Source organism: Mchenga conophoros, linkage group LG23 (assembly GCF_057382185.1).
Source record: "Mchenga conophoros isolate Kocher_MC1m ecotype Shallow Benthic linkage group LG23, M_conophoros_male_GT1.1, whole genome shotgun sequence".
Classification (NCBI taxonomy): domain Eukaryota; kingdom Metazoa; phylum Chordata; class Actinopteri; order Cichliformes; family Cichlidae; genus Mchenga; species Mchenga conophoros.
The window spans coordinates 33,072,019-33,085,386 of NC_140547.1; the positions used below are offsets into that span (position 1 = coordinate 33,072,019).

Consider the following 13,368-nt stretch of genomic DNA (forward strand, 5'->3'; position numbering starts at 1 on the left):
CTTTGGGGCCTTATTGTGAACCTGCACAGGTAAACTGATACCACCCCTTTCATCCTCGCAAAAGCTTTTTTGTTTGTTCCAAGGGAGCACAGAACTGCCTACCCAGGTCTACACTAACATATACAGTACATGCTCCTACCAACAAATGCCAGCTCCGAATATGATCCCTTTATAAATGGCCATAAAACGCATAGGCTTGCTGAAAGCACTGACCTTCTCTCACATACTTTGTGTCAGAGTTGAAAGACAGAGTTCAGTTTCAATGCTTTAAGCAGATAAGCGTGGCTGTTTCCATCAAGAGCGACAATGGGGCACCTGTGCTGCTTTCAGAAAAAATATTTGAGGCTAAGATTTCACGATGAGTAACATCAAGAGAAACAACTTGGCAAGCATAAACCAGTGTGTTTTGCCTGGACTCCATGTGTAATGAGGATTTAATAATAATTTGAAGTGAGAAAAAGCAGTAGATTATAAAATAAGATATACTTGAGCCAACTGTCGATTAGCATCCTGTTAGAGACATTTATTGTCTTCACCAAACTCTTCCAACAGAGTTAAAGTCTGATTACAACACTGACCTCAGAGAAATGGAACAGTGGTTACCTGAGAGTATTTTGGAGTCCCGTGAGAAACTGGATATTGTGTGGGATAGATAAAGTTGCAATGAAAGAGACTCTGTGTCCCAGTTTTAAAACAGCAACAGATAGGCCATGTGGTTTTTCACAGGGCGGACTGTGGCATTCATTAATAAAACACCACAGACTGTGTTGATGAGACCCAAGACATCTCAGTGACATACCATACTTAATTTTGCTTCAGATCTACTTAGCTTTTATATTGACCTGCCACTGGATGAACATCTTATTTTGAATTCTACCTCCACATGTCTTACATTTTTTAATGCGTTCAAATACTACAAAAGTCTGTGTATTTTCTATTTACATGAATAATCTTTTAATTCTTTACAGAAACATAAAGGAGTAAAAAGTAAAAAGAGGACTACTGAAATCTGTCCAGCACAATGTTAATGAGGTCTCACTCAGAAAGAAGAGCCCTTCCTGGGTTCTCAGCCCTGCTGACACATAGCACTCCAAAACTGAAAGATGTGACTTTCCCACCTCCACTTTCTCAAACCCCACGGGAGTCCATCTTTACTCCCATATCTCTTACTTCACCACCTCCATGGGTAACACAGGCTCTTTCCAATCTGGAGCGAGGAGAACAAGAACTTTTAAATCTCAGGGAGCAACAGCAGGCCGAAGTAGAGGAGGTGAACCGCGAATTGGACAGCGCTGCAATTGAAGCTCAGCGAGAGGAGCGTCGCCTTCTTGAAAAGGTTGAGCAAGATCACAGAGAAGCCCAACGGCACCTCAGTCAAGTGAAGAGGGAAAATGCTGCTGCGGTGAGAGTTGTGCAGTCACTTGTTGATCAGCAACTCAGAAAAATTGGTCAGCTGAGGGAACAGATACAAAGATGGGGGAGTACAGCTGGAGAATCCAATAGAAATCAACTGCAAAGAGGGGTGGCAGAGATCATCCAGCCATGGGAAATCTCTCTAACACTTAAAAGAGTCAGTTTTTTACCAAGTCCTCAGTCCAAATCTTTAATCTTAGGGGAAGTTGATGTTCGTGAGCAAGGTATGACCTACCACATTGGTGTCTGTAGTGCTCAAGGACAAAAGTGTGCCTTGCACTCAGGAGATTTGAAATTTTTGAACCTTTCCCCTCTAGAAATTAGAAAGGAACCTCAACCAAACAGAACTGGCCAAAGGTATAGTCCAGAGGAGAGCATGAAGATAAATAGTGGGAACGTGCGTATTGTCCGGAAACTACGTCTGTCAAGTTCTACAGAGAATGAGGAAGACTTAAAATCACCGAACTCTCCCATATCAAGACGCCGTGGTGTATCCGAGTCTTCCCAAGATGAAATGGAATCCATGTTTTCAGACACACAAGGGCAAGACCTTTTCCTTGCTGTCCAACCTGTCTCCAGTCAAGGAGAATCTGAAGGTGATGACTCTGACAGCAGACCAAAGGGACCAAAGAGACGCAATACAGTGAAAGGTAAAAGAAAGCAAAAGTCTCTTGTCTTGGTGTCATGTAAGGAGCCATCCTGTCCTCCTGAAGAAACTGATACAGCAACATCTCCAAAGACTAGGCACAAATGTTCACTCTCCAGGCACAGTCTTGTAGATGTTTCTACAAGGCATCTTTCTCTTTCCCAACAAAGCCTTTCACAGAAATCTTCATTGGACAATGGAAGCCCACCATCCCCAGCCAACAGTGAGGATTTCTGCTACACCTATACTGTGAATACTCCAGTAAATGGATCGCTTAGGCAAGAGCACTGTCGATCAGTATCCACAGCTGACCTCTATGGTAAACTCCGTCCTTTAATTAGTGATGACAAGACTGAGAGCAGTGGAATCAGAAAGGTCAACAGAATGTGTCTTGTCTCTGAAACCTCAACTTTTGAGCAAGGCCAAGGAAACTCCCCAGAATTTGAAGGGAACACAAGCCGTGATGAACAGCAGTCCACAGCCACGACTCAAGTTACACAGGGTTTGAGTTCAAATTGTGTGAGCAGATCTCTGTCAATGTCAACCATTGAAGGTGACAAATTCCGCAGAGCCAGTGAAACACAGCAGGATATGGAAGAGGGAGCTGTGTCTGGTCTGAAGGGGCTGGGGGAAAGAGCTGGTGGTTCAACTGCCCTAGACTCGGCTTATCTAGTCAAACAGTTTGGAAAACAAGGATCAGGCCGTACTGACTTCAACCTGCCAAGTGGTATCCACGCAACTGTCAAAGGGCAGCTATTTGTGGTGGATTGTGGTAATGCCAGAATTCAAGTCACAGATCTCCAGAAGAATGTTGTACAACAGGTGTCTCCTTCAGGACCTGAAAGGTCATCCCGCATCTGCAACTACTTTGATGTGGCTGTGAATTCAAAGGGCCTCATAGCCCTGACTTGTGCTGCTGAACGAGCTGTGCTGGTGTTCAGTCGTCATGGACGGCTGCTGCAAACATTTGGAGGCACTGCAATCGGTTCTACCACTGAAGAGTTAGATGCTCCAAGAGGGGTCACTGTTAACCGTCAAGATGAGTTTTTAGTTGCTGATATCAAGCGCGGCACTTTAACTGGCTTAAAGCTGGATCCCAAAACAGGGGCCAGGTTAGAGCGCACAGTGGTGACAGGGTACCACAGACCCTACTTGGTTGCAGCTTGTCTCACCACTGGGCTCATGGCAATATCAGAAAGAGGCAATGAAACTGGGCGTGTCCCATGCATTCGAGTCCTGGAGCCAGGCTGGAACACTATCCGAATACTGGGAGTGTGTTCTGGCCTGGGGCCAGTCCTGACCTGTCCATGGGGCCTCTGTATCGACAGTGATGGGGATGTATTGGTGACAGATTGGGGTAAACAGCACCACCGTGTTCTTATCTACCCATCCAAGGGAGTTGGCTGGCCTCTGGTGACTGACAACCTAAGTAGCCCAAGAGGTCTAGCCCTTCTCCCTGATGGCCACATGGTAGTGTCAGACAGCATGAATCACTGCATCAAGATCTACCAGTACAAATAAATGCGGTGCATGGTAAAGACTGAGATGCAACAAAATAGAGATACAGTAAGGGTGAAAAGTTTTAGAACACCCCAATTTTTCCAATTTTTTATTGAAAACTATGCAGTTTTATGTCTCATTGCACTCTGAAATGAAAGCATGTATTTTAAACTTCTGACTGATCAATGTAGCCACATTTGGCAGATATAACAGCTGAACACACACCTGTGGCATTCACTCTACAACAGAGATCAAATATTCTTCAGAAAGTTCTTCCCATATCTGTTGCACAAGTTCCCATAAATGTAGCACTTGTAGGTTGCTTTGCTTTCACTCTTCTGTCCGGCTCGATGGGTTTAAGTCTGGAGACTGTGCCGGTCACTCCATGTTTTCAAGCTTACCATCTTGTTCTTTTTTTCCTGAGGTAGTTCTGGCATAGCTCGGACCTGTGTTTTGGGTAATTATCTTGCTGTAGGATAAAACCCTGACCGACTAGGAGGATAACAGAGGGTATTGCATGGCGCTGCAGAATGCTGTGTTAGCTGTTTTGGTTCAGGGTGCCTCTCACTCTGTACAAGTCAAATCAAACTTCAAGCCATCACACTTCCTCCTCCATGTTTGACAGTTGATGCCACACATTGTAGAGCCATCCTTTCACCTACTCGAAGGCATAATACCTTTTTCCAGTCTTCAGTAGTCCAGTGGCGATGTCTCATGGCCCAGGCAAGCCTCTTTGTCTTATTCTGACGTCTTAGCGATGGCTTTCTTCCTGCAGCTTGTCCTGTCAAACCTGCAGCTTGAAGTCTTCTCACAGTTGAAACTGAGACTTGCTTACAACAACCACTATTGAGCTGTGCTTGAAGCTGTTGTCCTGTGAGCCGCCTGTAACACGAACTGTGAAATCTCAGAAACTTGTCCTCTGATTCAGTTGTGGCTTTGGGTCTACCAGACCTTTTCCTGTCAGAGTTTGCCCAAGTTTCATTGCCTTTTGATGGTGAAAGAAACTGTACTCACTGACACCTTAACTTTCTTTGCAATTTCTCTTTAGGAAAGACTTACATTTTTAAGTGTTATGATGGTCTGTCTCTCTTCCATTGTTAATTGCCTCTTTCTTTCTTTCTTTCTTTCTTTCTTTCTTTCTTTCTTTCTTTCTTTCTTTCTTTCTTTCTTTCTTTCTTTCTTTCATTTTTGTAGCAACAAACTACTTTCTGCCGTGCAATACTGTTCAGCTGATGCTCACGAGGGTATGGTACCACAACGTGTTCCAATACTGCTTTCATGCAGACGTAAGTTGGAACACCTGTAAGAATTAGTCGCACCAGCTTTCAAGGGTTGATCAAGCTCTATTGTTGCAGAACAGTTTTAAATTGTTAACCCGTTTTGTGTTCCCTGAAAAAGGCCTTTTTGAATAGTTCTGAAATGCACATTATTTTTCAGTTTTGGGTAACCTTACCCTTTTTTATCCTCTGGTAGTTCACCACTTACCTTCTCACCATCTCAATCTATTCATTTGACTTGAATTGCATTAAATAACTGGAAAAATTTGGGTGTTCTTAAACTCTTGACCGGTAGTATATACTAACAATAATTGGTCTAATAATTTGAGGTAGGTTAAACTCTTAGAAGAGTTATAATCTGACATTTTTTGAGATTCTTCTAAAATCTTGTATCTCTTACCAGTTATATTTGACATGATCATGCTTGAAGAGGTTTAAAGATTTAGTGTCATAAGTTAGAGTGGTGTAGAAAATTACTACTTTGATAGAATAAATTTTCAATATTTTCCTTTAATTTCCAATTCCAGAAGATGCAAGCAATACGGCATGCTTGGAAAATGTGAGCACAGTGCAACGGGTACATCTGTAACTCTTGATAATTGAGTGTTCCTGCGTGATATTTAGACTTTTTGTGTATATTCCCATATTGGAAAACATTTAGATGATGAATAATAATCATGACAAAATATAATAAACTCATTGTAATCTCTCCTGTATCAAACTCTTTAGTTGGCTTGGGAAGGTCTGAATAACGTTTGTACTGTCAGTTTCTTAGTTAATTTTATTAAACTTTCATTCAAATCTAATTTCCAGCTATTTTGTTGTTTCTGGAGATTTTTTTTAACCCTACACTTTCAAGGGTGGTTCAATAGCTTTTGGGTATTTCTATAACTGAGAAACTGTCCAAAATTGCAGTATTTCCAGAAATCTCTTACAAACACTGTAACACAAATGGAGTCTTTTTTGACCAACATGCAGTTATCAAATGTAGTTAGAAGTGGTAACCAGACAGATCAATGATTACACTTTAATCTGCTCCATAATGAAAGTAAATCTTCTCCTCCTTTACTCTCATCTCAAGGCAGATATAGAAAAATATTTTGGTCTGCACACATTCTCATGCAGAAAGAATAAAAATTAGCAAAGTTGAGTGAAAAGTGATAAATAATTATGTTACAGCCATATTTTGCAACAACAAAACTTCCATCACTCTGGCTATACAAACACACACACAGGAACACAGGATTTCCCAACCTGTCCACCCACACATGCACAGCACAGAATAAAAGTGCAGCTTCAGCTCCTGTGAAGCTACAGCTACAGCACCAGTCCAGAGTGAGACTCCAGATCTGAGGACTTCAGCAAGAGAAACATGGAGCTGATCACCAGAACTCTGCTTCTGGGTCTGGCACTTTCCCTCACTAATGCAGCACCTGCGTGAGTGTTAATGAGCTCCATTTATATTTTGAAGTTTTAGTCAAAATAGACAATTCGTGTTGGCAGGATTTTTCCTACTATCCTGGCTTTAAAGGCAGCATGATGCGCCATGTCTTTTAAAATAATTTGCGAACACTTGCAGTACGAATTCTCTGTGTGTTGATTCTTTGTTGAGGTTAAAAAGGCAAAATGTGAAACAACTCATAAATTCTCTCAACTCTGTAAATTCAGGAATAATGGAACATATTAAAATTGATAACCTTTCTCAAAACATCAGTCTGTAACTATTTAGACATAATAATAGAATAATTTCTGGATTTTTTCTTCTTCTTATCAGTTGGCGATTTAGTGAAAAAGTCAGCTTTATCCATTTGGAACCCTGTTTGTTAGATTACAAAGGTCACCAGATGGATCAATTGAACAAATTTAAGACTGCTTAGTCATCATATTATTGCGTTGTTTTGTAAGTGACTCACTTTTTTTCATCTAGTATAATAACTTTTTGAAATTATCTACAGGCATCAAGACGAGCCAGCACCAGAAGGTAGGATTTTATGTACATAAACTGTACGTTGTTTGTCAGTTACATAACAGCTAGATCTCAATCACAGCAGCATTCTATACCGAGCAATACTCGTATGTGTCTAATGACATGCATTTTGAATATTAAAGTTACATTAACAGTTAAAAGTATGTTACTTTTATCTTGGGAATAAAGATGGAGATGCTGCTCTACCAGACCGGTGTGAAGGAATTGAGTTTGACGCTATCACTCTTGATGAGAGTGGAAAAAACCCCTTCTTCTTCAAAGGTATTGGACATGTTCTTTTTCTTAAAATGTTGGACTAAATCATCCTCTAAAATATTGTGTCTGTGGTGTTTTCTCCTCAGAGGGCCACCTGTGGAATGGTTTCTATGGTCCAGCTAAACCCTCAACGATGTTCTTCAAGGAGCTAGATGAACACCACCACCTCGGCCATGTCGATGCTGCTTTTCGGATGCACAACCCAGAGAAACAAGATGCCCACGATCACATCTTCCTCTTCCTGGTACGATCCTCATATGCTTTCAGCTATCATATGGGTCAAGACATCTTTTACTGATCTCAGATATTGTGTACTACTGTGTACTATTGTGTACTATTTCCAGGATGACCACGTGTTCAGCTATTACAACCACACTCTGGAGACCGGATATCCAAAAACTATCCAGGAGGATTTTCCTGGAGTCCCCACACATCTAGATGCTGCTGTGGAGTGTCCTCAAGGAGAGTGCATTACCGACTCTGTTCTGTTCTTCAAAGGTATGTTGGCATTTACTGCTGCAAAACTATTCAGTAAGTCGAAATGAATTCTTTGACAGCATTTTGTTGAGTACTGTGATATAATGAGGCTACAATAAATAAAAAAGAACATTGTGATGACTTGTGATCTCCTTCTCAAAGTGGTCATTTCCCTCCATAGGGCAAGATGTGTATGTTTATGATATAGTCACAAAGACAGTGAAGACCAAGACATGGCCCCACCTGCCTCTCTGCACCTCTGCTTTCCGCTGGGCAGAACACTACTACTGTTTCCATGGACACAACTTCACCAGGTTCAACCCAGTATCAGGAGAAGTTAGCGGCACGTACCCAAAGGATGCCCGCAATTACTTCATGAAGTGCGAAAACTTTGGTGGGTTCATTAAGAAGAGAATCTTAGAGATTCATTTTGGAGGTTTTTTTGTCAGATACATACAATCTTGTGTGTTTCCCGCAGGTCACGGAGGTGATCACAAGGCTCCTAAATGCAGCGAAGTCAAACTAGATGCCATTACTACAGATGACAGAGGCAGAATTTATTTATTTACAGGTAATGTGACATATGTTTCAAATTCTCAGTCAGCTCTCACTTAGTGTGATCTCCCATAACTGAATAAATAGATTATAATTTAATTATTTCTAGATGGGCTTTTAGCTGAGGGAACTTCGGACAGTCCTTGTATTTTGAGTTAATTTAGGATAAAATTTAAAGCAAAAAAAATGATATTTCAGTTATTTTATTGCCATCAAACATCAAACTGTAAGAGTTTAAATACCAAATAAAATAACATTAACAGTCAACTAAATAATGATGTTACCAAGCTAAACTAAGAAGGTGCTTATTAATAACACACTTAAAATAGCATTTAGCTATTTGGCTAAGTAACATATAGCCTTATGTAACTGCTAAAGTAGGATTCTTTTGCAGTTTAGTTGTTGCACAGATCAAACAAACAAATTGTCACTTTTCTTTTTTGTAACTTTACAACTTGCCAGGTGTATTTTTGAACTTTAGTGAGAGTCAGGCTAACCCGGAAAGTTTACAAGGAAACAGCTGAGCTAATAGCATGTTGATCCACACTTTATATGTAGCATACAGATTTAGGAGTGCTTCATCCAAATGTGATCCTGTAAAAAAATGTCTAAGTTTTCTGCCATGATAAAGAACAAGTTCAATTTCTCAGGGCTTAACTACATGCGTGTGGACAACAGGCGTAACGGCCTTCACGCCTTTCCAATAACCAGGGGATGGAAAGAAGTGACAAACGGGGTGGATGCCGTTTTCTCCTACACCAACAAAATGTACCTGATTAAGGTAGACACCATATAACCCCCCCCCCCCCACACACACACACACACACACAATTTCTGTGTTGAAGTTAAAACTAAAATCCACTTATTCTAACAAAACACTTACAGGATGATCAGGTTTACATCTATAAAACTGATGCCCACTACGTCCTGATTGAAGGCTACCCTAAATCCCTCAGGGAGGAATTAGGCATTGAAGGAACCGTGGATGCCGCTTTCCTCTGTCCCAATGAACACACAGTTCATATACTCCAAGGTAAGTTACTGAGTGCTTATGTCTTAGTTTTTGTGGAGAAAATTGGTATTTACATTTGCTTTCTCCAAAAGGACACATGATTCGTGACGTTGACCTCACTGCCACGCCCAGGGTCATCAACCGAGAAATACCTTTGCCCTTGCCTGACATTGATGCTGGTCTCTGTGGTCCAGATGGCATTAAAGTGTTCAAGGGTTCACAGTATTACCTCTATGAAAGTCCCATGATATTGGCTACAAGCAGGATCGCTCCTGTTCCTCGAAACATCACGTCAGGAATGATAGGGTGTGAGGATTAATCAGAAAAAGAAAAATGAGGAAGAAACCTTAATAATAATTTACTGGCAAGTCAGTTTTTGGACGTGAAGACTCCAGCGAAAGCTAAAGTAATAGGGAACAGCTTTATTAGGTGACCAACGCGTTTCGGCTTGTGGCCTTAATCAGGGTCATTCAAGTCAGTTTTTGGAAAAATGATCATGTCTTGCAATGAAGTTTGACTTGCTTGGTGAATAAAGCATTTTTCATGGTGAAATCTTTATTATTAAAGCATCTATATTTTGAATCTGCAAGCTTGGAACTGAAATCAACCAAGTTCAGTTAAAATGAAGTAATGTCAGAGTTTGGCCACAAGAGGACCTGCTGTACAAAGGCATGCATATTCCCATGCATGGCTCTGTCCCAGTGATTTGCTTCTTTAATGAACAAAGTGTGACTTCTTCTTGTTGTTGCACTGATATTACAGGTCCTCTTGCTGACCAAAAGTTTTTTCTTTTCTTATAGCTTTCAGAAATGATACTGGTACTTTAAAACTTATATATATTTCTTTTCTGTCAGCTTTATACAATCAATACGGAGTATTCAGGTATCTGAAAAATCCTTTTCAGGACTATTACTTGACTAAAAGGCATCAGGTCAAACAAACAGCTCATGCAGATTGTTTTCAGTCATTGCTTCTGTGCCCAAATGAGACACATCCTCTGATGTCACATCCAAGGGGGCACTTGAGTGCTCTAAATGCCTCTTTTGTAAGTGCATCTGCCTTCCAAGGGGCTCTTCGGTCGGCCCAGATAACATTTCGGTTAGCTTAAGTGCTCCTTTAGTGTGAAAACTAGGAATTAAAAAATGAACTTTTGGCTTAACCCCTCCCTCTTAAATAGCCTATTGATTGCACAAATACACAAGGGCAGCACAGTAATGCACGTGATGGAGCTTTTATCCATTGTGTTGATTTTAAAATAATTTTCCTCAGACAATCTCTTTTTCACCTTAACTTTTGAATATGTCATATGACAAATAAAACTTTTACTAGATCATACCTTTTATTAGCTTCTTGAACGTGTTGTAGGTTTTACAATTATTTTTGAAATTAAAAAATGAAAACAAAGTTAATTTTTAATATGTCAACATCAAAGTCAGGTATTGCATTTCCATCATCCTTTTATTATCAATATGTATATGTAGATATATATAACAGAGTTATAAATCCAGTTCTCTCTCTTTATTGCAAAATATTTAAATTACTGTCTCTAGCCATACTGGACCATGCAGACACGTACGCACCAGCCTGCAAGAGTCCAGAGGTCGGAATAGCATTAGCAGGCATTCAAGGCCTTTTCTCTCCCCGGAGAGGTTTTTGTTCAGCCAAAATCCCTGGGACTTTCAGCCAGCATAAAAGAAGTGCTGGCCTCAGCACAGTTTAATGGGTGAGGCCACTGGGACACACACACACACACACACACACACACACACACACACACACACACACGAATATGTAAGTGCATATTCGCGCATGCGATCCAGTGTACTTGTTACTGTGATTAAATAATAAACATCTGTTTATGAATTTATTGATTGTCAATGCTTCTGTTAGCTTCTTTTAGACCGGTTTTTGTTCCGCTTTCTAGCACTGCGCATTTAACTGAAGGAGCTTGCTGAGCTGAAGCAGGAGTTTTTGTTTTTCTAATATTTATTTATTCATGGTGTCATGGTGAGTTATGACTTTCAAAAGACAAATGCAAATAAACATATATATTTTCCATTTCCTGTATTTAGAGGGATTGCAGGTCGAGTGAACTATTTTGCCACTTGGCAGAGAGCACAGTTCATACCTGTTACATATTTTTACACTTCAACTGAGTTACTTGATTTGTGATAATAGATGTAATTAAAAGAAAATGACTCAATTCGATTTAGACTAGGAATACACTATCTTGGCTATACTTGTGTCAGTGGGTCTATCCTTTCCATTAAGTTGTATGTTGTTTGTTTCACCACATGTCAGGAGCTATGCCTTGTTTGATAGAGGGAGAGCAAGCTCAGTACGTTGTAACTATTTGATATCTGCTATATCAACAGCTCTTCTTTGTAGTTTACAGTAGCTTTGACTCCAAATGAAGCTCCTCAGCCTCAGCAATCGATATCATACAATATCATACATATACAAACTAATAGACTGCTTTTTTTCTATCTCACATTTTGCCTACAGGCTGCTAGAACATAATTAGGTTTACACATTTTTGGATAACAACACAACTTTTGTAATTTTGCATCTGTACACCACCACAGTTGATTTTACAGTGATGTGGAAAAGTATTTGCCCCCTTCCTGGTTTCTTAGGATTTTGCATAATTGTCACACTGTCATGTTTTGGGTCATAACATACATTTTATTATTAGTCAAAGAAAACCCGAGTAAATCCAAAATGCAGTTTTTAAATGATGATTTAATTTATTGTAACTGCCCCCATGAATTAACTACATTTTTTTAAAGCTGACTTCAGTTCCACTAGCCACACCCAGGACTCATCACTATTACACCTGTTGAATTAAGAAATCACTTAAATCTGTCAAAGTGAAGGCATCTTCTGTGGCCTGAAATACCACAGAAGTAGGGATGGGAATCGAGAACTGGTTCCCAGTATTCCAATTCTTTAGAATGTTAGTCTACTTGTCTATCAATCCCAATTATTGGCTCTACTTACACGTATGGTTTGATCTATCAAACCAAGTCATCTATCAAACTTGATGGACACCAACACGTTCTCACTCCCAAAGCGTAACATTTTACGCTAGGTGACAAATAATCAACATATTACGCTTCTGGCCACCCAACACGTCCCTACATTACGAAACATGAGAACCGTTTGGAATGAATCTACACATGTACGTTCGTTTCGATTAAATCGCTTTGGAAAACACTATCTAACGTCATTAGAGTGCTGGTTAAGGTTAGAGATGAGGTTATGGTTAGGTATAAGGTTAGGGTTAGAGCTGGAATACATGGCTGGAACGTGTATTTCATCCATAACCCGGCTTGTAGCATAGGAACGCGGACGGTCACCTTTCGCGTTCCTCAGGAACGCGAGACTTGACAAATCGTCATTATATTACTCCTCGGGAGTGAGAACAGGCTGTGGAGGCAGTGTTATAGTTATGTTATAGCATGGACATCACTAGTACTTTTGATGATGTATTCTAAAGCTTACATGGCACACTGTCTGTTCAGATTCAAACAAAGTCTGCAAAACTGATGGGAAGGAAAAGTGCAAATATGAAGAGCATGTTTTTCAGTTAAAAAAGACCCAGCTGGATGCAAAAAAGGCTCACAAACAGTGATGGCAGATGCAGTAAAAGGTCTGAAAGAGCATCTCAAGGTATCAAGCACAACATACGGTGATCAGTCCAAAGGTTCCAGAGAATCATTGACTGCACAAGATTTTAATTTAAAAAAAGTAAAAAAAAAAAAAACAAAATACTCCTTGCACTTAAAATGATCGTTGTTTGTCCAATTGAAAATGGGGGACTATGTAGAATCACTGAGGGTTAGATTCAATGTATCACCAAAAATTTAATTAAAGAATCTTTAAGTGTTCCCTTGGAGCTTGGAAATAACTAGAAGTGGCTGTGCATAGTGTACATCTGCACAAGTAAAGAAGAAACTGATAAAAACCCCACATTGGCTGAGAGGCAGAATAAAAGACTGATGCAACAAAACCATGAATATGCTAATTAGCACTCTCAGTTCAATTCAATTTTATTCATATAGCACCAATTCACAGCAGTCACCTCACGGCTTTGTAAAGTAAAGACCCTAAAATATTAGAAAAAAATCCCAACAATCATACAACCCCAATGGCCAAGCACTTTTTACCAGGAAGAAACCTCTAGCACAGGGGTGCCCAATCCCGGTCCTCGAGAGCTACCGTCCTGCAGCTTTTAGATGCATCC

The 13,368-nt window shown here is 40.2% G+C and overlaps 2 protein-coding genes across 2 annotated transcripts; both read left to right on the forward strand.

The window, feature by feature from the left end:
- Positions 1-1,021: 1,021 nt before the first annotated feature.
- LOC146547668 (uncharacterized) lies at positions 1,022-4,659 on the forward strand. Its single transcript, XM_085265097.1, has one exon. It carries the CDS (start codon positions 1,022-1,024, stop codon positions 3,578-3,580), a length of 2,559 nt encoding a protein of 852 aa, XP_085121223.1. The 3' UTR covers positions 3,581-4,659.
- A 1,458-nt stretch (positions 4,660-6,117) lies between these two features.
- hpxb (hemopexin b) lies at positions 6,118-9,674 on the forward strand. The gene is made up of 10 exons (XM_085264308.1): positions 6,118-6,273; positions 6,792-6,817; positions 6,992-7,084; positions 7,165-7,322; positions 7,423-7,576; positions 7,737-7,949; positions 8,034-8,126; positions 8,761-8,891; positions 8,996-9,143; positions 9,215-9,674. The coding sequence occupies exons 1-10, from the start codon at positions 6,209-6,211 to the stop codon at positions 9,439-9,441; spliced, it is 1,308 nt and encodes a 435-aa protein (XP_085120434.1). The 5' UTR covers positions 6,118-6,208; the 3' UTR covers positions 9,442-9,674.
- Positions 9,675-13,368: the final 3,694 nt, after the last annotated feature.